This window comes from Mesoplodon mirus (assembly GCF_964341445.2).
Source record: "Mesoplodon mirus genome assembly, chromosome: 11".
NCBI classification, from domain to species: Eukaryota; Metazoa; Chordata; class Mammalia; order Artiodactyla; family Ziphiidae; genus Mesoplodon; species Mesoplodon mirus.
The window spans coordinates 26616395-26639887 of record NC_138987.1 but is presented as its reverse complement, the minus strand read 5'-3'; the positions used below and the strand labels follow the sequence as shown (position 1 = coordinate 26639887).

Here is a 23493-nt window from a genome sequence, read left to right as displayed (position 1 = left end):
TCCACAGCACAGCTGATGATAATTACGACTCACTGAAATTTCAGTTTTCTTTGATTGTGACATAAAAACCGGGACATAAATTAAAACCCAATTATCCTTTAAGGGTAATTGGGGTTATAAAACCAAGAGACTGTGAATCAGTGTGTCGATAGTGCAGGAGCCCACTATCGGATGGAACGGTATGCATTCTGTCTCCCGAAGCAGCCTTTTACATGAAATGGTTGGGGAGAAGGTGATCCGTTCACACGGCATGCCAAAAGAGCCCATCAAACTGGGGTACAGCCTTGGAGAGGGCAGTGAGCTCCTAGGACATCTTGGAACGATTAAAACAAAGGAAAACTGCAATGGAAAAGTCACGGCCTTTACCTGTGAAGGTGCCCAGCAGTGGACCCAGGCACCCAGCGCCGAGACTCAGCGGGTACCTGACTGTGCACATGTGGAAATGGCAGATCTTTCTACGTGTGAGACAATCTACATTATCAAAGTCCATGAGAGGAAGTTGGACTTTTTTTTTTTTTTTTTCCACGAAGGATGTGATCTGCCAAAGCTGCGGGGGAAAAAAAACAGATCTTTTGTAAATCAGGTCCTAAGTTAAATGTGTGAAGGGGAGATAATTAAAGGAAGTCTTGGATTATTCTCGAAGTATAGGAATTACCCACACACCTACAGATGCCTCCCCGGCCACCTCTTGATGATGCATATTTGTAGACTCTTTAGGTCAAATCGCATCCCCTGAAACTTCCCAACTTTGCACCCCAAAGCCTTTCATGACACACCCCTCCTCCCCCATCCTGGATTCTCAACAGGGTTTCACTTCCCTGTCTTTCCAGAGAAAGTGTGCGCTTTTCGTATTTTTAAAAGAGCACATACCCTCCACATGACAGCAGTTTTCCTCTCTGTCTCTGCCACTTAGCTGAAAGCCCCTGTGGGGCCTTGACTGTGATGCATGTGATTGGGCACATAGTAGGCACTCACTAACTGATGCTGAATATACTGCACCATTAAAATGGCATCACTCCAAACGTCTAACTTGTCTTTCTCTAAGGTAAACACTGCCACAAGTTATGAATCACAGAGAAGCCTTGAGCAAACTCAACCCCCTTTCAAAACCAATCGGCTTTTCCTTTGAGGGCACTCACCTCTGCACACAACTTCCTGGCCACAGGACAACATAAGGACCCAGACAAGGGTTTCCAGCAGACCTCTGTTTTGAGTCGATGCGTCAATATCACTGGGTCTCCTGAGAATCACGAGAGAGAAAGGCAAGGTCCAGACTATTTCCACCATCCCTGGGAAACCATGCCCCGAGAGACCTCTAGGGAAAGTGGGATGTCCGACCTGGGCTTTTGCAACCTTATTTCATAATCTACTTTCTTATCTCCTACTTCGCAAAACCAAAGAGAAATTGGTGCAAACTATATCGACAAAAGATCAGAACTTGATTCTCAATGGCAAAGGCAAGTATACATTATAAATAGCAAAACAGCTGGCTTGGACCATGTTGCCGGCCACTCATCCAGTTGAGAGATTTGAATGACATCATAACCCTTGAGAGGGTATTGCTAGCCAGCTGGTGTTATTTAGAATACACAAAAACTGGAGAAATAAAATGCACTCACGTGCGCACGCGTGCGCACACACACACGCACACACACACACACTCAGGTTCAAGTTATGCAGAAAAATATGAACGACAGGAAAATCATTTTCCCCTCAGGTGCCCTTCCCCTGGGGTGAGGGTGGGGGTGGTAAGCAGCAGAGTAGAGGAAGGAAGAAAAAGATTTTGTTTTATTATTTCAGTTGGCTTTACAGCTCAGCAAAATCTTTGCCCTGTCGTGGGCAGAAAGCATTAGACAGTGTCCTAAAGGGAGCCAACTGCAAAGCTGCCCGCCCCTTTCCAGGTTCTAGGAAATGAGATCATTCCCCTCACTTGGCAACCAGGACGAGGGGTCATCCCAGCGCTGTCTTCCAATCTAGTTTACCCCAGTCATTTGAGGGTTAAAATTGTAGGGTATGTTTGAGATGGTCTTTTTTTCATTTCTTTTTTTTTTTTAATTTTGCGTTGGTTCTGGAATATAAAATTGCTTGCCCATCCTCCAAGTATATTCCTTTCATACTGGTAAGGTGTATTAGCAGATGTGTGTGTCTTCCTGCCCAGTAGTAAGTTAATCAGAGGACAGCATTGGTATTTTAATGTCTGCTCACCCTGTCACTAACACGCATTCTTTTAAGGGAAAAAATGCTTCTGTGCTCTAGTTTTAAAATGCAAAGGTATGATGTTATTTGTCACCATGCCCAAAAAAGTCCTTACTCGATAACTTTGCCAGAAGAGGGAGAGAGAGAGAAGGCAAGCGTTCCCCCAGCTGTTTCCTGTCTACAGTGTCTGTGTTTTGTAGATAAATGTGAGGATTTTCTCTAAATCCCTCTTCTGTTTGCTAAATCTCACTGTCACTGCTAAATTCAGAGCAGATAGAGCCTGCGCAATGGAATAAAGTCCTCAAAATTGAAATGTGACATTGCTCTCAACATCTCCCATCTCCCTGGATTTCTTTTTGCCTCATTTATTCCTGCTAACCAATTCATTTCCAGACTTTGCACTTCAGAAGCAATGGGAAAAATCAGCAGTCTTCCAACCCAATTATTTAAGTGCTGCTTTTGTGATTTCTTGAAGGTAAATATTTCTTACTCTTTGAAGTCATTGGGGAATTTTCTTTAAACTGTGTACTGTTTGCTTCTGCTTAGAGATGTTCTTCACTTTAGAATTTTCATTGTTTCGGCACTGGGAGTTATTTATAAATTGCTGAATATGCAATTCTGTCGGATCTGAAAAAATAGCTCCGGGAGATAAATGCCTTTGCACAGATATCTGTATGAGTAAAAACTATTGCAAGGTACTTATGCTAAATCCTCCACTTCTGCAGGGCTTGAGTGGTGTCATTATAGAAGATTCCTTTAAATCCTGTCTATGGTTAAGGGCTATCGAGCATGGATATGAACTTTTGGATTTTTTTTTGCAGGTGCAGATGTTTTATTTTTAAGATCATGTTCGTGTGTATGTAGGACTGTGTGTGTATGTATCTGTGTGTGTGTAACTTGTCAGGACTTTTATTACCAGGCATGCCACATATAAAGAGTTACATTTGAAATGATATTAAAGCTTTTAAATGTGATCTTTGGAGCGAAGGTCCCGGAACTCTCTGCACTTACGCCCAGAGAGTCAAAGTTAGAGTGAAGTTTACTTTGCTCTTCTGAAAAAGAACTCTTGCTGACCTTGCACATTCGTATAATTTAAACAAATGCATACTGTATATGGAAAGCGGAAACTTTCTAGCAACTGCTATTCCAAGTTTTTTCTTTTGAAGAGGATTCTCAGGGGCGAAGTTTGGACTAGGGGCTTTGTGTTGTAAAACTCTGATTTTGTACTCGGTGTTGTAAAGTCTCTTTAGGTAAATTTGGCTGGCGTTGTCAATGCACTGACTTCTCGTTTCCAATACTGGCCCTAGTTCAAGTTTCCATTCTCAGCAAAATTATATCTCTCTAGACTTGTGTTTTTCCAATTTGCAAGCGCTTTTAAGCCGCTGTCACTGGCTCCCCGATGCAATTGCCTGAGGGCTCAATTCATAAAACGTCCCTACCACTTAGTACGGTAATCATTTGCTGCTTTCAAATACTCCACCACTAGGACTTTTCTTAGTCAAGTAAGTGGCTTAGGAGTTAAGGATACATCCTTGTCAGGCACCTGATTCTGCTGCGCTTGAGATGCCAAGATGCATGCCGGCTACCTTGCTTTTAAAAGAAATGAAGTCAATATACACATATGCTATGTGGTCTGATAGCTGGGGGCTTTGTCTCCCTGCTTAGATGATCTTAAAAGAGGCTGTGGAGTGTTATCTCTGTATTAGTTACAAGTTTGGAAAACTCCAAATGAACTTTCCATGTTGTGTATGCTGAACTATTCAGAAGTAGAGCTAGCCGTAAGTTGTTGCTTTTTCCTGTACTTGGAGCAGGAAGTGGTTTGAGGGAGCTACGTGGTCTTTCAAACGTAATTCAATGAGTAAAGGTGTCTGCCAGGCAGAACTAGCAAGCTGATTGTACTCTGAGTCTCAAGATATTTCCAAGTGTTTGAATCAGAAGGAAGAGGGTACAGGAGAGGACTGAAGCTTGGGTCACTGTCCAGGGCGGCTACTATAGACACACAGTGGAAATTGGTGGCTTGATCTGGAGGAAAAGATTGACTCGAATCCCAGCCGTGCAATTTGTTCATTGTCGGAATGGACAAAAGGCAGTTTACCCAGGCTCATAGCATACCTGCCTGGGTGTCCAAATGTAACTAGATGCTTTCACAAACCCCACCCACAAAGCAGCACATGCTTTTAAGTCCTCAGTTTATTCACATCAGTCTCATAATACCCACCCTGACCTGCTGTAAAAGATCTGGAACAAACAAAAATGGTTACACCTACAGTGAGTATTTTCTTATGACTATTGCCCTCAAATTTTGCTGGGCATTTCTGTCGTAGCCCAAACATCTGGAATCAATTGATATTCCATTTATTTAAGATAAAAAGAAAGGTCTTAAAGTTTGGATTTGTGAATGATTTTTGAGAAAGACTGCTCTGCAATTTTTTTCTTTTTTCTCTTCTCTTTCTTGTTCTTCCTTCCTTTCTCTCTCTCAGATCTTTCCTTTCTCTCTCTTCATTTCTTTTGTGTTTGGAAAAATAAAAGGCCCAGGAAATGATGAACATATGGGGCCACTTGTTTCAAACTTTTAACTCCTAAGCAAGTTCCTTATTGTTTTCTTTCCGGGGAACATAATGTGATAAATTCTCTGGTTCTCTGTGGGTGGACTGGACTGTTCTCTGAACTAAAGGCGAATGCACTAGAGGTTCTATCTTGTCCTAGAACTATGTGCTGATATTTATCTTAGAACATAACTCAGCAAAGAAAAAAAAAAAGAAAGAAAGAAAAAGAAAGGAAAAATCTGTAAAAAAATAAATCTTAAATTCTTAAATGCTAGAGATTTATATGTATTGCTGGGTTTAAATGTGTCATATAAAATAAATAACTACTAAAATATAATTTTGACCTCTAATGAAGTTCTCAATTCACTAAGGCTCTAAGCTGAGTACCTTTTCCTCTGGATTTCACGAGAACTGAAGAACTTGAAGGCATCTACAGTTGCAGGTGCTTGGCCTTAAGCATCACTATTAAATCAACAGAGAAGGAGGGATGGAGAAATAGGATTGGCAAAATCACATACATTCTAGAACTGGCCCATTGCCAGAGTGTGGGGTATGTTCAGTAAGATCAGTTGAGTTTTCTCTTTTGAAAAGGACAAGGAAGTCCAGTTGGTTTGGACTGGCTGAGATTTCCACTGGAAATATTGAAAGGGAAAACTCCCACCAATTATTATTTTATAACTAAGGAAGATGAGGATTGGATGACTTGTTTCTAGCAGTCTCCGTGGCTTTGGCTACATGGGGGTGGAGGGTTTCTATGAACAGGTCCTATGGAGAAAATGGAAGAAATGTTCCATCAAGCTTTCACCTCCTCTTCTATTTTATGTCCATTATTTATGAGGATTTGCAAATAGAGGAGGCTTTTCATCTTCCACAGTTTTACAAGCATTAACTAAATATTTACATTGTGTTAACAAGAGTCAGGGGTTTAGGGGTTTTTTTCTCAGTTGCTGAGCTGAAAGTCTGGCCACAAAAATGGAAATCTTAATTACAATGATGGGGCAAACTTTGCCACTGATGTAGAGAGCCATTAAGTTAAGAGTCCATGGAGGGCAAGGAAGGTGGTTGGAAAATAAATGACTGAGTCTGTTTCTCCAAAAGTGATGGGGTTAAATGGACCTGCCACCACTGGGAGGTTCAGAAAAGCCTCTTTTCATAATGATAGCTTCCAGCTTAGCTACATGACCTTTTGATAGGGTTCCTCGCTTATCATTCTGTCACTGACTCTGCTGATGCTGCTGAGAGCGAATGCATCTGAGGGGGGTGAAGCTACTCACCTTGGGAGGCTTCCTAGAAGAAACCACATCTTGGTGCCACAAGTAGCAATATGGAAAAACTTAATGATCACCTTTGCATTGTTTCTACTGCTGAGAGTGAGGATGGAGACTTGAGCCACAGGAATCCTGCTTCTCGCAGGGCTGCCATTTGGACGTCTATCATTTGCTAAGTCAAGCCAACCAGGGGTTCCTGCTATAAAATGGTTACAGTGACACATAAGTCCCTCCAAGAGATGAAGTCAGAATTCCTGTGACTTAAAAAAAAAAAAAAAAAAAAAAGGCTTTTGCAGATTTTGAGCCCAGTGCCCTGTTCATGGAAGGCACAGTCCACGTGTGTGTTGATCTGATACTGAGCTTACACGAGGGGCTTTAGAGTGAAGAAGGCGTGGGGTCTACTTAGCATAAGCCAATTTCCTTCCTAAATCCTCACATTTTTCCCATTCCTGATTTTTAACTTCTACTTGTAGTTATTAACTGCTGATCTTCCCCAGGTAAGAAATCTCAGTCTCTCTTTCTCTGCCTGTGTTTCTCTGTGTCTCTGTCTTTCTCTCAAGTGAAAAAAAAAAAAACTGTAATGATATATAGTATTTTCACAAGTTCTTTTTCAGCTGCAGTAAATTCTCTTTAATCAGTAGCTGGGGAATGATGGTCTGGTTAATTTAATATTCTGGTCGATAATGAATGCACATGCTATCTGTGGATGGCCAATCTTGAGAGAACTTAAATTAATAAAGCATATTTGGCTCCAAATCTGGACTGAGCACAATTTAACCTTTGATGATTCCAAAGGTTTACCAGGATCTCTGAGCGGTGTGGGATCCCACTGAAATAATAGCATCTTTCATGTTCACATAGTAAATGTTTCTAGGTATTTTATCTCACTGAATTGTAACAGGAACCCATAAAGAAGGGGTTCAGGAAGGACTTCCCCAAGGTTCCACAGTAGCAAGAGGATTAAACTCAGGTTGCTTGATGCCAAGACCTGCTCAGTCCTCGCTGCCCTGCGGTCACGCACACACCTTGTCGCACTTCGGAGCGGGTAGTTTTGATTAATGACAGGAATGGAGAGCTGAGGGTAAAGGCACCCCTGCCTCACCCCCATCTCCTGGCAAGGACCCAGGAGGAAGCATGACCCTCCTTCTGCTTCTTCGGCAGGTAAAGATGCACATCACGTCCTCCTCGCATCTCTTCTACTTGGCCCTGTTCTTGCTCACCTTCACCAGCTCTGCCACGGCTGGACCCGAGACCCTCTGTGGGGCTGAGTTGGTGGACGCCCTTCAGTTCGTGTGCGGAGACAGGGGCTTTTATTTCAGTAAGTAGCCTCCTTCTCACTGCTCTGTGGATTTACAACCGCAGGGAGTGTGTGAAGAACTGAATGACTGCCCACGGCTGGCAGCCGTCCTCAGCCTCCGAGATTCCTCACCTTAAAGCGAGCCTAGTGTTTCAGTGGGGCTGTGGCACGTTTTGCAGATTTCAGATGGAATTTTCCTCCTTAGCAGTTTGTCTTTTAACGACTTCCCACTGAGCTTTCCTGCAACTATGCTGCTCTACCCTCACTCTTCCATTCCTTCCAGTGAAAAGGTGTGACAAAATGGCCCTGGAGGATTAAGGTTTCAGTTTTTGAGATCTGTGAGTGCACGTGGCAACAGACGTGAACACGTAGGGCTGTTTTAAGTGCTAGGTTATTTGGAGGAAACTGGGAAGTTGGACTTGGGCAAAGAATGGAGGGGCCCTTCCCAGACGTCTCCATGCGATATGAAATCACCAGGAACACACAGAAGGTGAACCTTGCTGAAAGGCACGTTTGCAAATACACAGGCTCTCACTCAGTGCAAACTGAAATGCTGAATTAATTTGCCCTCCATTCAAACTGACCTTGAGTCTTTGTTATTGCCTTCCTTTGACATCGCTCTTCTCTGGGGCTCTCCAGTGATGTCTCCATCTGGAAAAGGGTTTCTGACAAGTGCAAGGTCACTTACCCCATAAGTAGGTCTCAGGTGATTAAAAAGTCAACAGTCAATAAAAAGTAGACAGCCAAGTCCACACTTGCAAATAAATAATAAACACAAACAAGAGTCCATGCTACCTGAGGGAACAGATCATTTAAAGAACCTACCTCAGAGGCATCTGTCTCATTGTATACTACAGGACACTGATGGAAAGCCAGATGCTCATTCTGTATAATTCTTTGGAAGTTTAGAGAGTTTCAGGAAACTGACTCTCAGGTCCTCAGGACCATGAATCATTCTTAGAGGTTCATATCGCTTAAGTGTAGACAGCTTACCTCAGTTACCCACTAGGCTTTGAATAGCTCCTGTGATGACTCACAAACTTCAAGTCTCTCTCATCTCTTTCCCAGGAAGGGGTGTGTGCGTGTGTGTGTGTGTGTGTGAGACTGGAAGGAGGGGTCTGTGTGTAGCAGTCCGGGATGAGTACGGAGCATGGGAAGGAAGAGGCTGATAGGCGTGTTGATGGTCTGTACTCATTGTAGATCTGGTGACAAATAGCTTTTCAACAACTAGTGACAGAAAGTGAGAAGTGCTTTCTACTCTTTGAATGGGCAAATTCGCACTTTCTGTTTCCAGCCAATGCTTTGAGTGAATTCATTTATTTTTCTGGCAATAAAGCGATTCTATCCCATTCTCTGTTGCTATGCAGATGAAAGCCTTCATTGGGTGAGTGCTTTTCAAATAGCAGACTTGTTTTACCTTCAGAATATCCTGAGGAAGGCAAATGTGTCGCATCAACATCACCCAATGATGGGTTGTCACTATTCTTTACTTTGCTACTACTGATCCACATTTTAAAAGATGGATAAGTGTTTCTCAGTTATTATGCCCAAGAGGATTTTTTTGTCTTGATAATCCATTTGTGCCATTTCCTTTCACCCAGTTCACTAAGTGATTGCCAAGCCCCCAAGTGTCTTGTGTTATGTGCCAGGTTGAATTGTGATGTTCAGTGTGACATGCTCCAGGATTTCCATGCACAGTGCATGGAAACTGGATCTTTCTATGACTGTGATGCTTGCATTACATGATTGAAAATGAGAATGGAAAGAAATAATTTGGTCCCAAGTAACCATATGATACTTATATATGTTCACACAGATAGTTAAGAGTATTGGACAACTGTGGTGGAAACTGATTTCAACGCACTGAAAGGCATTCTGTTACTCCAAGGATCAAAGTTTAGCAAATGGGTTTTAATTCCATTTTAGTAACTTGAAAGGGGAAGGTTCTACATGGCAACTCTTAATGTTTAGAGTATGACTTTGGATAGAAAGTGGTTTCATAAATTGTGTTTTATTATTATTGAGAGTCTAGGTTTCATAAGTTCTGCCTTATAGAACTCCATGACTTAATGTAAATTATTTGTCTGACATAAACCCTCATGCACCAAAGTATTCTTATTAACTCTCTGGTCAACTGGACTAGCCTTTTTGCCCAAGAGAAGTTAACCCCTTTAAATTTTTTAATTCAAAACATTGATGGAGCATCTGCTATGTGTAAGACACAGTACGAGGCATGAGTGAGATACCTAGAAATGAATGAGATATTAACTTTGCCTTCAAGGAACTCACAGTCTAGTTGGGAGATTAAAAAAAAAAGTATCAATATTATCAAGTGTCACAGAGAAAACTAATCATGGAAGAATAGATTATAGTCCTTTATGCTTTTCCTGAATACTTTTTCCCAGTTTTTGAAATCACCTAACCCGGATCAGCCCTCTCAATGGGCTCCTTGATACCAAAGGCCATATTTATTTACCACTGAATCCCAGTATCTAGCTCAATGCCTGGCTGATATAGCTGCAGCTCTAATTTGATTGTTGAACTGGCAGGACTGAATTGAACGGAATCCAGCTGAATGGAATGGCATGACTTGTTTGGGATCTTAGTCTTCAGAATCATCAAGAATTAGGTTTGTCAGGTACTTTGGACAATTCTCACCTCATATTTACCCACCTATTTGATAAAACTTTTCTCAACTGAATACAGTGTATACTAACAATGACTGAGAGGCGGCATTTTGGTCCTCCCCAAGCTACGCTGATGGTCTGTTTTGTGTCTGAGCCAATTATTCTTACAGGCATTAACTGTTGTCAACAAATTTTATTGAGTTTCCTTTTTGTCCCCTGAGATTTACTGTGTGTGGAGAAGTCAGCTCTAAGCATTTACAGCCTTTGAAATACTTTTCAGAGGAAAGCAGTCTTCCCTACCTCTAACCTCTGTCAATCGACTCTTATTATATTTTTTACCCTTATTTTCAAAGTTTTATTGCGGCTGTGTGTTTCATTTTAAGCCACTTCAAATCCATTTTGAATGTATGGATTTTCTCATAGTGGAAGGGGGTTTCTGATCTTAGTTTGAAACACAGACATCTAAAAGAAAATTGCCTCCATATCTATCTTTTTTATTGGGCTGGAACATTTAACAAGGAGAGGTTTTAACCCTATTAGAGACAGAACTGTTCTGAATAATTTTTTTTTTTGTAATGCTTATTTTGCATAGATTAACCCAGTGTCGTAAATGAGTTCCTATTTCTCTACAAGCCCAAGTTCCACTAGAGCACAGGGGAAGCCACCTTCTGGATTATTTGCTTTGTGAACATCTTCCCAGCATAAGTGAAATAGTTCCTCTATAATAATGCAGGTTCCCCAGACATTTTATGCAATGAAATTTGCAAAGAAGAGCTAACTACTGATTCTTCCCTATGTATCATAGTAAGAGAGCATATCAACCAGTTTCATACTTCCATAGTCTTGGGAGAAAAATGGTGGCATAATGGAGCTGACACACTGGGAAAGAGCTAGCTATTATCTTACCAGATTGATGGAACCCTCATAGAGAGCAGCTTGTTATAACCTCGCTGTGCATGGAACAAAGCAAGAGGAAAAGAGCTTCAAGTGAAATAGGAGAAGCTAAGCTTGCCATAGATATAATTTTTGACAGTCATGGTGATTAACCATTTTAACATGCGCTTTAGAGGCTTGTGGAATTTCTCTCCTTGAAGATACTTTAAAAATTGACGGACAACCAACCACCTTGGATGGTTTCAATTAAGAGCAACCAAAGGAAAGCAAGTTTCTGGGGTCCTTTTTGGTTTTAAGAGTCTATAAACAGTCCCTTAAATAAATTGTATATGCTTTACCTCGGCGGTCTGGGAAAAAGGAGAAGTAAATCAATTAGAAAGGAAAGTTGGATGCCCTTTTGGCTATTCCAGATTTATAGCTTTTGTTAAACATACTTCTAATGCATAGTTATTAAGAACAGGTCTGAATAAATGAATGGCATTCTTCATGTGTTAGAACATACTGTTTTATAAAGAGTTTAAGTAAAACTTTGCAATGAATTTCATTGTTATTGATTGCAACAACCTTTCTAGATCGAAGTTATTATTATTAACTCAAGCTTCTTTCATTTGAAATATAGTGCTCAGAAAACTACTCCCAGACCTGTCATTCATTAGCTGTATGACTTTGGCAGGCATTTAAACTTCCTGAGCCAAAATGTCCTTGTCTATAAAACAAGGGGATTTTGTTAAAGTAAATGACCTCTTCTAACTTTAACAGACTCGTAGTCTAGGTTGTAATTAACAAGGATTTGGTGCTATTCAAGAAAGGAGAACCTTGGATTTAAATAGTGACCGAAGAACATTTAGACTCCTTTATCTTCTCCACATAGTTTCTTTTCCTCCCCAAAGATAGGAGATCCCACCTACTTAAAGAAAGAGGAGCCAGCTTCTTTGTTTCATTTTGTTTTAAGCTGGGTTCCAACCCCTCGGGGATGAAATAGAAGCTCAGACATGACCAAATACATGCAAGTCATCTGGCCAAAGGGGCACACACCTCATGAAAACAGATTGCTATTTTTCCTTACTAGGAAGGATGAGCTGACAGTTCTCATCTTTACATTTTCTCACTCTCCTGGATGTGAGGATGGTAAGTAGGTCATTTTTTAGCTGCCCTTTATTAAATTAGAGGGGGCAAATTAGAATCTATAGGCTTCTAAACCTTGACGAAAAGCCTTTTCCCAGCCTATTGAGACTGCCTTTCCATTAAAGGAGAGTGCACCACTGGGGACACCCAAAGACACACTCACCCACCATTAGCATTGCTGTCAGTGGGGCTGGATTTGAGCTGCACCATTTGCATTCCTTGGCTTGGCACCCCTTAGACAGCCAGCCGTGCATTTGTATGACAGCTGGTCAAGCTTTTCTCTTTGAAACTAACTGGAACATGTGGGATTTGACCTTGGCCCTGGCCTCATTAGCACCACTAAGCTAATAGGCCACAGATATTCTTAAAGAAAAACAATGAGTTTTTTTTATTGACCCTAAGTGCTTTGCTACTATTTAAAAATGCCCAAGGGGACCAGTCTGGGCAACCAAGGGACTGCTAAGAAAGTGATGATTTCTGGGCAAATTCAGAAAATAATTTGCATTTTCCTGACATTGTAATGCTCTTTGAGACCATGTTCTCCCTGATGGATAATTACAAGAAGCAGGAGTGGGAAGGATTCAAGACCAAGCATGGTCTCTGTTGCAAAGAATCCAGGGTTTGAATCTCAGCTCTGAAACTTACTTGGTGGGTGGCACTGAGCAAGTAACTTAACCTCTTTTTTCCTCAATTTGCTCATCTATAAAACGGGGCCTACATCATAAAATTGGTTAATATATTAGTACATATTAAATTAGAATTCTGCCTGGCACATAGTACCCATCATAAACGCATTAGCAATTATATTTATTTACTCTCTTCTGGGATCATTTGCAGAGTCTATTGCAAAGGTAGAGGTATCTGGGCAGCCCAATTCATTATACACTCATTTCTCTCTACAGGGGCAGCTGATAAAACCTGTTGCTAGTAGTAGCAGTTACATAGTAGTTCAGTAACACAAAGGATGCCTTATGTTTGACTAGTATATTCACTTTTTCAAAATCCAGCTGTATCAGCTCTCTCCCTTTGTCTTTACCCCAGTCTTAGACGGCAAGAATTATTGCTTAATCAGACAAATGAGAAATGTGAGACACTGAGATTTTGTGACTTACTTCACTGGATGGATCCAGAACCAAAGTCAAGGTCTCTTGTCATCAAGAAGCATGTTCATCTGGCCATTCACATTGTTTAAAGGTCCAAAGTGTTATAGCATAGGGAGATGCTTCCAAAAATCCCAGGCTTCTCTAACAGGTCAAGAGCAGGAACCCCTCAGTTCAGTGTGAATTCTGAACACTTCTTTGAAAGGAGGCTTGAGGGAGACATCCATGTAATGTCCCTACATTTCTAGAAAAACTTAGAAAATACTAATAGAATTTCCTCAGGGTGCACAAGAAAAGCTTCTTTGATTAGAGGCTGCTGCTGTTCAAGACCCTTCACAGACTGGACTGCCCTCAGACAAAACACTGCAGCTCACCTGTGAGCAGGAGAATATGCCTTATGATCTGTGGGACCCTCTCCTCTGGCCAACTTCAAGTTTTCTTCTTTCTCTGCTGGCACACCTCAAGTGCTTTATTTCTAGCATCTATGAGTTCTGCTGGTTTTTCTCAAAGACCTACTGAAGAAAGGCTGTTTATTGGACCAAGAATCATTCTCTGGGTGCTATAAGAGAGGTGGTAAAGGAGAGGTGGTCACAAGGCACCATAGGCCTGAGAGTGAGCCAGGCAGGAAGAGTCTTCCCCAACTTGGCCATGAAAGGAGCTGTGGGAGCAGCCAGGGGTTTGGATGGGAGGCTCCCATCTGTGCAGGTGCCCCTCAACCAGTTGCTTGAAGACCAATAGTATTGGAAGTTTTCAGATCTTCAGTGGTTGGCGGGTGCATATCTCCATTTTGGATCCAAAAGATAGTGTTGGTGTTCTCCAAACCCTCTGGGCCTCCATATACCTAGTCCAGACATCATGTACCATGCCAGCATTCCTCAGGACCTCTGTAAAGAGCCGACCTCATCCCTCTAGCAGACTTTCTTCTGATTTCACAGCCCATACCAAAGAATTAGACACACTGCAAACAGGCGCGAGATCTCTCCCAAGGAGATTTCTCATTGTTCTCAATAATGGGCTACAAAGCCTTTCCTCTTTTATGCAGCCAGAGTCTTTGACAACCAGAGTAGCAAAAAAATTGTTTCTGCACTGAGCTGTTGCCCTGGCAGAGTTCCATCCTACACCTCTCCATGAAACATCAGCAAGCTCTTACATCACAAAGAATTACTTTTGGTTGCCTGGAAAGTTCAAATCCCCAGGCCTTATTAGCTGTTAGACTAAGGAGATGACAACAGAGCATTTCACTTGTCTTTATCTATATGCGAGATCATGTTTAAAACATAGCAAAGAGCTGTTATTTGACATGCGATTCCTTAACTGCAGCAAGTCGTATGCCTATTTAATGCATTGTTTAGTCTCACATTGGCTAAAGCCACTTAAAGAAGCACTTGGCAAGCTCTGGCTTTTCATTCTTGGCATAGCTGCCCCTCTTACTTTTTCACTGAACCTTAAATACCAAGAAAAACCGTTCCCTTACTTTACATCTGGCATGTTGCTTTATGCAATTGGCCAGAAAACTTTTGCACGTGGCCCTCTGCATCTGTCCTAAGGTAATTAATGGCTTTGCAATATTTGATCAGCAACAGCATGGACACAAAGAGAAGTTGTGCAACCAGCAGAGACCACACGGTCTTTTGAATGAAAACCTTTTGCATTAAATGCTCAGGTGTTCTGTAGGGATAAGAGTTTCCATGCCCCCCCAACAGCACCAATAACAGCAACAACGACAACGATGGACACGCTGGAGCCCCTGGGAAGACACCCAAGAACCTGAGTCTTGGTCGAGTATACCTCTCTCTAATAAAACTACCTAAATGTTTAAAGGAAGTAAAATCGAAATTGTTGTAAGCTTGGAAGCCCTCGAAAAATAACCTAGTCAAACATCAACAGTGAAACTGAGAGAGAAGGGACACGTCCAAGGCCATGCTTCTAATCAGTGGCAGAAGTAGGAGATATTCTTGATTCTGTTTCCTGAGTGTTCCACCTTTAGCTTCAGTGGACCATGCCTATGTCTAAGTGACCTGGTAAATTTAAATGATCAGGAGAGGCCTCCAATCAAGCTCATCCAAATGAACCTAGATCTTGGTGGCGCTCTCATGCCGATAAATTCACCTGAGACTGAAGCTGACGCCATTGTTCCCCTGCTGTAGAAATTTGTACAACCTAAGGGGATTCCCTGCCCGCTTCCTATACAATGCACTAGGCCTTTCAATATGCTTTGGGCATTCCAAGTCCACTTCAGGTCATGATTTAGACTATTATTGTATATTATATTATTCTGACTCTTTGGTCACTCTCTCCAATGTCAACTTGGGTAGGACTGCTTTGGAATGACTTAGCAAAGCTGTGCTCCTGGAAAATCTGAAACAGCCTGACGAGTCGTTGGATCAGCTTTTTTACTGGAGATTTCTCTGAGAGCCCTAAGCCAAAAGAAATTTACACCTGATTTTTTTGCAGATTTCCAAGCAAATACTCTGTGAATCTCCTCAGATTTTCCTCTTTCACCTGTGGTCTTTTTGAGGTAGTAGAAAGGCTGTTGGAAGGCGCTTTTAAACTTTGAGAATTTGTTAGTCATGGAGTCAATTCTGTGAGTATTTCTGGGAAGATGGTCCTACCTCTGTGCCATTTACCTTGATGAAATGGGTCTTTCATCAGAGGCAAGTGATGAAGAAAGTCTGTACTGAGCCAACCCACATGCAACCAGCTCCTGATTAGCTATGAAACTGGGGAAAGGAACACCAAGGGTGGGAATTCTGGGTTCAGCTGATTTGGGGACACTGTACATTTCAGCCTCCTCATTCCTCCTTCCTCCCTGCCCTCAGCCCTAGCCCTTTTGTGAGACCAAGTGGCATGTTTTAAAATTCTACTTTATTCTCCTATTCACCCCTCATGTCCCCCAGCAGTGCCATTGGCATTGGGATTTCTCAACCTCAGCACTATTGACATTTTAGGCCAGATAATTTTTTGTTGGGGGAGAGGGACTGTCCTGTGCATTGTAAAATATTTGGCTTCTACCTTCTAGAAGCCAGTAGTCCCCTCCTCCAAGTGTGACAATCAAAAACGTCTCCAGACATTGCCAAATTCCCCTGGGGAGTGGGGTGCAAAATCACACTTCATTGAGAACTACTGGACTCCAGAAGAAAAGCAACTAGAGAGATGGGAAAGCCATGAGTGAAGGTGACACACAAACTAATTATCAGTCACTGGTTAATGGGGTCTATGGTCCATTGCCCAGAGTAAAGCAATGAGAAGAGTTACTAGGGTTTTGAAGGCTCCTCTACGAAAATAAAAAGCTCTTCCTATAGGCCATCAAAAAAGGTGTTTGTGGGTCCTCCCTTTCATCTGATAGCTATGGAATTCATTTATTTTAGTAACAGCAGTAAGGGAAGGCAGAAATGATGTAGAGCAAAGCTGTGTGCTTAGAAGTTTGATTGTGACCACCTGGAACAAATGAAAAAAAAACAAAAAAAAAAAAGCTGCTTCTCTTTGACCTCGGTATTTGCGGCTGTTCCCTTCTTGGTCATATAATAAATAAGCTCTCAGTTCAGAGTGAAAAAGCCTGGTTCAGAGGAAAGGGACACAGTTTTTCTTTTCCCTTCTTGTGTCTTTCCTATCTGAGTATCATCACAGTCATTTTATTGTCTATAAACAGTCCCACCAGAAAGTAGAAAGAGAAGATCAATGAAGTATTAGTTTGGAAATCAGAGTTCCACATTTGGGCCTAGCCCAGCTCCCTCAACAGCTCTATGACCTTGGAGAAGCCACTTAATTTCCTTGGGTCTTACATTCCTCATTTGTAAAGTAGGAATAAAAATATTATACCTCAACGGTTTGTTAAGGTTCAACTATAGAGGAGCTTGGAAACTGAAAGGGCAACCAAATGTGTTGCTATTAGTGGACTGAATTGAATACTCACCCTGCCTTGTCCCTCTAATCACCATCCACAAATTAGTTCAGTGGTTTGACTTCAACTTTTAGTGACATTGAACCATTACTTCAATGGTTCTGAAATAATTTTAATCTAGAAAAGCTAATTTGGCAGTGTATCTTCTGAACCTTATTACCTAAAAATAAAAGCATGCTGGGATCTTCTATTCACCTATCACTTTGCATTTAGACCACCCAAGAGTCTATTAATGGATCTTCAGAATGCTTACTCAGTATTACTGTTTATGTCCTCATTGGAGGAAGCAGAAAATAGATGGGACCTATCACTTTACCACAATGAGCTTGCTTAAAGAGTTAGTTTCCACACAGTGGTGAGATAGTCACTGAGGTTATCACACATAAGCAAAAGATTTCCATTCTCCCAAGTCAGCTATTGGTGATTTTTGCTTACCCTCAAAAAAGCAGTGTTCAGCAGAGGGAATGTACTCACTAATCAGAAGTCTCTTTGTACTCTCAGGTTGCCCATCTAAACTGCTTCCTTAATCACAGCCTGACTTAGGGGAATTGAATTTTTTTGTTTGAGCATGGCCTTGATGAAATCAAAATTGTGAGTTTCATCACCATATGGACCCATGACCATGTGGTTCTTCTATCCCACAGGCTTCACATCCAACGGCTCCCAGAGATACACTTGACATAGAAACCACAATCAAATACCAGTTACTGCCACCATGAATTTTCATCCTCTCTCTTTTGAGCTCTTTCAGAAAAACAGAGACTAAGTTTTAAAAGTTTGTTTCTGTCCTCCACAGCATCCAGTGTTGGGCACTTAATAAAACTTCTTGACTTGATGTTAAAAAAGGCATTCCAAAAGCTATTTCCTTCTACTGGTCCCCAGGATATACCCCATGACTATCCATTTGCTACTGCCACTGTTGTGGATCTGAGATTGAAGGTATAGAAGAAAAAAGTCTATTTGAGGTGTCATCCCTTGGGACCCCTTCACTGTGGCCCCAGTGAAAACTTATCCTAGATCAACAATAAGCTAATTCTAGTCAACAGGGAGTCTTCAAGAGCCATTACAGGAGCCCACGCAATAGATTCCACCTATGAACATTGTTTTCAGAACAGAACCTCCACTCAATTCCTCTCTCTTATTTCATCTGAGGCATTCACACTAAAAGGAAAAGTGGTAGGCAAGGGAAGGTACATAACAAATGGTACATCCCTGGTAAATAAGCCCCAAGGTAGGTATAACAACCAGAGCACCAGCCCTCAGAGAACACAAGTAGTTTCTATTTGCCAAAGTAAAACTGAAGAATTGGAGAGCTAGAAAGAACCATATAGAGCAATCTGGTCCAGTGTTCTCACTTCCCAGATGAGGGAAGCGAAGTCCAGAAAAAAACATGATGTGCGTGAGGTCATAAAGCATGCTGGTGGGAAAGCCAGGACCGTAATTCAGTCACCTCACCCTCTGTCTAGGGCTCTTTGCATAGCGGGACATTTTAAACTTGACCTTGATAAACTCATATGAAGGTAGCATAGCAACCACAGTCCATAAACTCAAAGTGAACATCTATGTCATATTCTTCTGGTGTCATGCATTGGAATAGTCTTTGAAGATTTAAGCCCTTAACCATTCATAAGAACTTTTTTTTCCAATTTTTATCACCCATTCGTTAATTTCATCAAGTCTCTTTATCCCAAATCTGACCAACCTGACTGCAGGACTATGGATCTTCATAGACTCTAGTAGTTTGATGGTTTGGAGATTTAAAACAAAGAAGGAAAGGACTAATTCCTTTTAGAGGCCATTTTAATTTAAAGTCATGTCAGCTGGTTGACTGGTTGATGCATTTTGTATTTCTTGTTAACTCAAGAAGCTACCCAAAACAAAAGATATTGTCGATGCATTACTTCTGTCTCTAAACATTCCTGACTTACTAGTCTTCCATGAAGGCCTTCCATGAAGAAGCTTAAATTTTCCTACGTATTTTGAGTTTTATGTTTCTTTCCATTAACGTTTCCAGCCGTTCATAGACATATTTAGTTTGGCAGAAGGTAGTGGTGACTCATGGAATGAAGAAATTTGAAAGCAAAGCTACTGAAAATGGATCTAATTTCTTTTTGGGGTAATTTGGGAGCGAGCAATTGATAATTTGTCTAATTTTTCCTGGTTTCATCAGCTGCCATACTGCCAAATATTTGTTCCATATGGATGCTTTGTTATTCCTGAAACATGTAACAAATTTCAGCTGCAACTATATCAAATTTGGTCAAAGGGTAAGACTATTGTTGGCTCATTTTCTCATTGTTTTTGGCTGGACACCCTCAATCAATGGCTATTGAGTGAAAAAGCAGGATCATATTGAAACCATTTTCAGCATGTTCCTTCCTATGGATCCAACCATTTCACTCTGAGTTTGTCAAGCACAGCAAATGTTCCTTATTAAAGGGATGATTATGTTTTCGGCATAGACGCCACTGCCAGCTAATTGCATTCACCTTATAATTCCACTCAATTTGGTATAGAGGAGATGTTTTTGGCTCTCCAAAGATTCCCTCTTCTCTGATCCTTGCCTCTCACTATGGAACAGATATTTGGGGATAGATTCTGAGAAGTTCAATGACATACACCTACAGGAGGCACTGTTTCAGGTTTACTTTAAGATAGACAGCCTGTGGGCCCCGAGACATAAGAATCGTAAGACTTGTAAAAGGTAATAATGCCACAAATCTGGCTGGCATTTCTGTAGATTACTAAGTGCAATTATGGAGAGCTCCCTTACCAGAGAAATCAGACGAGGATTCAGTAACATTGCACAAAAACACCATCATATGTAAGTTATAGACACCAAAGGACTTACTTCTGGCTGGTTCTGAAGTAGACACTGATCATTTAGCTTCAAGGTCATTCAGTGGGTAATTGGTTTCAATCAATAAAAGTGATTTCAATGTTCCCCCTATAAAAAAAATAGCAATGATAAAGAACAGAGAAGTCTATCTCTTAGAAGAAGCCAGATTTTACTGAAGGCCAGGAAAGTGTTTTGTGGCAAGAAATAATCTCTTATTAATAATGGGAAAATTGGATTTGATTAACAAACGTTACAAGGGGCACCCATCAATGTCACATAGTAAAAATCCAGGTTAGTGTAGATGGATCTAGAGCCCTGCTACTCAAAGCCAGCTGAGAGCTTGTTAGAAATGCAGAATCAGGGGCCCTACTCTCAACTAATTAAAAGAAAACCTGCATTTTAACAGATACCCAGGGGATTTGTATGCACATGAGGGTTTGAGGAGCCCTGGTCTAGGGAATCGCAGGAGATAGCAGGTACCTGCTGCTCGGTGTCTCTCATCTGTTAACAGAGAGAACGCAAAACAGTCAGAGCTGAACTTTCACTAAAGATTTGAAAAATGGTGTTGGGGCCAAACCCGCGTGTGGTCATTAACAATATATATGCTGATTCGACAGTATCAAATCCTGATTCTCTCAAGTTGGTGGAGTTTTTCCTCAGAGGAAGTATAGAACTGCTCCAAGCATAACCCCATGGCCTGACCTTCTGTGAACTGGAAATTGGAACTCCTAATTGCTGTGGCTGCAGTTTCCAAACCCATCACTGGGGCCAGGAACTGAGATCCAGGCCTTAAGATCTTGCCAGTTTCTTTTTCAATAGTTACATTTTTCGAGAACAGTCAAGCAAGAGTCCTTAAAAAAAATATTCCTAATTGCATTGAGTGGAGAAATGCGCATTTTACTCATATCAAATTGCTTCCTTTGTCATCCTCAGCCAGGTTCTAGTATTATTTCTTATAACTCTGAGTTGATTAGTTCCATTAGGACTCCTATTGGGATTTAAGAGAAATGGTTTTAAACTAAGAAAAAGTGGGTTTCTGTCACCTACTGGAATGTGAAGGGTAAACTTTAAATCTGCTTTTCAGAGACATCTGGTTCCCCAGTTGATAGCCTTCACTAGACCCCATGCTGGAACTGGGTGATTTCCCCAGGCTGAACCCATTAAAGAAGGTCTGGTCATCTGAAAGACATGGCTTCCTCAGAAAGACATTATCCCATAGCAGGGTAGGTAGAAGTGAGAGAAGGCCAGTTTGTAACTTCTCTTCTTTGAATGACACTAGAAAAAAAGGGGGGATTTGAACTGGGGAGTTAGGGAATCTCAGATTTACTCAGAGCTCTTCCACTAAATAACCTGGTAAACTGGGTGATTACTCTCATGGGTCTCCAAACCTGTTTCCATTGGAACAATGACATTAAGATGAACTAAGATGTTCCACTTCCGAAATGGGATTATTGGGGTCTGTTTTCACAATTTTCCAGGGGCGGGGGAGGGGAATAAGCCATAGATAGAGTTTTCATATTTTTTTCACATACATTTTTCTTAAACTTTAAGTACTTGTCACCTCTTAATTGTATTCAACTCAAAGATAAGGTGGTATTGGACTTAGCTCACAACTATATATTGAATTTGTTTAGACTTAATCCACTGCATTTTAATACAATATCCCTGACTCTTTGGCACTCTACCCATTGAGAGAATGTTGATAAGATAATTTCTAAGACCTTTCCAGAACTAACATTTATTGTTGTTTCATGGAAAGCTCTAAAATCCTTTAAGAAATCTAACTGGATGTGGAGCTTAATGTATGTTTCTTTTCTTTACTAGCATTTTTCTTTCATTACTTTTGTTCAGTGCTTTAGTAAAATATACGGAAGTAAAATTATAGCACTAACTAACCAATTTAATTGTAACATCATCGGCTAGTCATGTGCTCTGTGCTAAGCAATACCCAAGGGAGGATGTAGCCACGCCTTTAAAGAGGTTTCATAATAGCAATTAAGGACCCATTAAATATCAATCAGACAACCCCAAGCTTGACTCAGATAGGAATAATTCTGCTCCATTTTATTCCAGTCCACACCATGAATTGAGTGCCTTCTGGTTAGCAGTACACAAATGATGAAAGGAATGAGTAAAGCACAGCCCCTACCCTCATGGAGTTAATACTCTAGAGCAGATGTCACAAAATGGTGCCAGACCCTACTCCCACCCCACCTGAATCTAGCCAACAAACATGTTTTGTTTGACCCACTCAATGAGTTTTTTTAATTTTGAAATTTTAAAAATCAAGAGGTTTTTAAATCAAGACAAAGATTAACAGCTTCTCTTGAAAAATTGGGTGATCTAACATTGCTGGCTGGCATTCCTGAATGGCAGCTATTGCCTAAAGCCTTTTATGTGCCCCTCCAGCTCACCACAGTGACTTACAGGCTTTCTTTATTCATTTATGTACCCATACGGCCTCAGCATACATTGATCTATGACACTCATGTCCCAGATATGCAAGATCTCTTTGGATATTAATCATACACCCTCCTCTTTTATTCAATTCAACACTCATTTATTGCCTTTGTACTATCACCCAGGCACTAGGCCAGCCACTGCCAATGCACATGAGTAAGACACAAATCTTATCTTTAAGGAACTCTACAGCTCTCCTCAAACACAGCAAGAGTACCGTTCAGGTAGAATTTAAAAGGCAACCAAGTCCTCCTGGTAAAGAAAAAGCCCAAATCTGAAAAACTGAATTGAATTCAATAATTTAGAGATTTTCAAAGAGACATTTCTTCAAGAGCAAGTGAAGTTTTTGGTCACTGACCTTGTAAAGCAGGAAAGGCCAGGTTCCCAGCCAGAGCAATGGACAAGTTATGCAATCACTCTGAGTGTTTAGGACAGTGGAGACCATCAAACCCAACTCTTCAGACAAAGCAAGTTGTAGCATTGTAGTTTGTTTTGCACCAAGATCCAGAACAGCTGTTACCAATTCGCTGGAAGATTACACATGTGTCCCTCCTTCCATTCCCATCATTATTTAGGTCCTCCTCATCACTCACCAAAACTATTGCAACAGCTTCCTCAATGATGGCTCTGTGTCCAATATTGCTTGACACCAGCTATCCCACCCATGAGATTAATCTTCCTAAAGCACAGTCCTAATCACTTTATCCCTCTTCTAAACAATTTCCAGTGACCATCCGTGGCTAAGTAAATTGAATCCAAACTCCCCAATTTGACAGTAAAGCATTTTATACAAGGCCTCTATCTAACTTTCCAATTGTATTTTTGTTTGTAATGTTTTGTTTCCAATGTCTAACTAATGTTTCCCTACAGCGGTGCTCACAAACTGGCAGTCTGTAAGTGATATCTAATCTTCAGAAGTATTTTGTTTGGTGAATACAATGTTTTCATGAAACTCTGAATTATTTGTCAATATTTACTAGATGACTCTTCCCTCTAGATTGGCACATGCTTTCTGCTTTACCAAAATCCTCACCACTCTCTATTACCTTACTCTGGCCCACTTTACTCCTTTATATGACTTGCTTGGCTCTGACAGGCATCCGAGTTTTCATATGCCCCCTACATATTCTAATATCTGATCTAGATGTCTTACTACCACATGCTTTATTTTCCTGGCCTTTCCTTCTGTTTTTCTCTCAAATGTCACCTCCTCTGTAAAATCTTCTACCAGATGTTAACT

At 41.1% G+C, this 23493-nt stretch overlaps 1 protein-coding gene and 1 long non-coding RNA gene across 4 annotated transcripts in view; one reads left to right on the top strand and one right to left on the bottom strand.

Moving 5' to 3' along the window:
* LOC309811655 overlaps positions 1-1441 on the bottom strand; it is a 69163-nt gene extending 67722 nt beyond the window's left edge. The window contains exon 1 of the long non-coding RNA XR_014295224.1: positions 1140-1441. This is a non-coding gene — a long non-coding RNA (uncharacterized lncRNA). The remainder of the gene's footprint in view (positions 1-1139) is intronic.
* Positions 1442-2135: 694 nt separating this feature from the next.
* The window catches only part of IGF1 (insulin like growth factor 1), a 74818-nt gene continuing 53460 nt past the window's right edge, over positions 2136-23493 (top strand). Inside the window, exons 1-3 of one of the 3 annotated variants that reach the window (XM_082634614.1) lie at positions 2136-2271; positions 2590-2671; positions 7172-7328. In XM_082634614.1, the coding sequence (XP_082490740.1) occupies positions 2240-2271; positions 2590-2671; positions 7172-7328 (271 nt within the window). In that variant the 5' untranslated portion in view covers positions 2136-2239. Of the gene's footprint in view, positions 2272-2589; positions 2672-3280; positions 4465-7171; positions 7329-23493 lie in introns of those variants that run through there. The other 2 variants (XM_082634615.1, XM_082634616.1) reach the window with 2 other exon arrangements.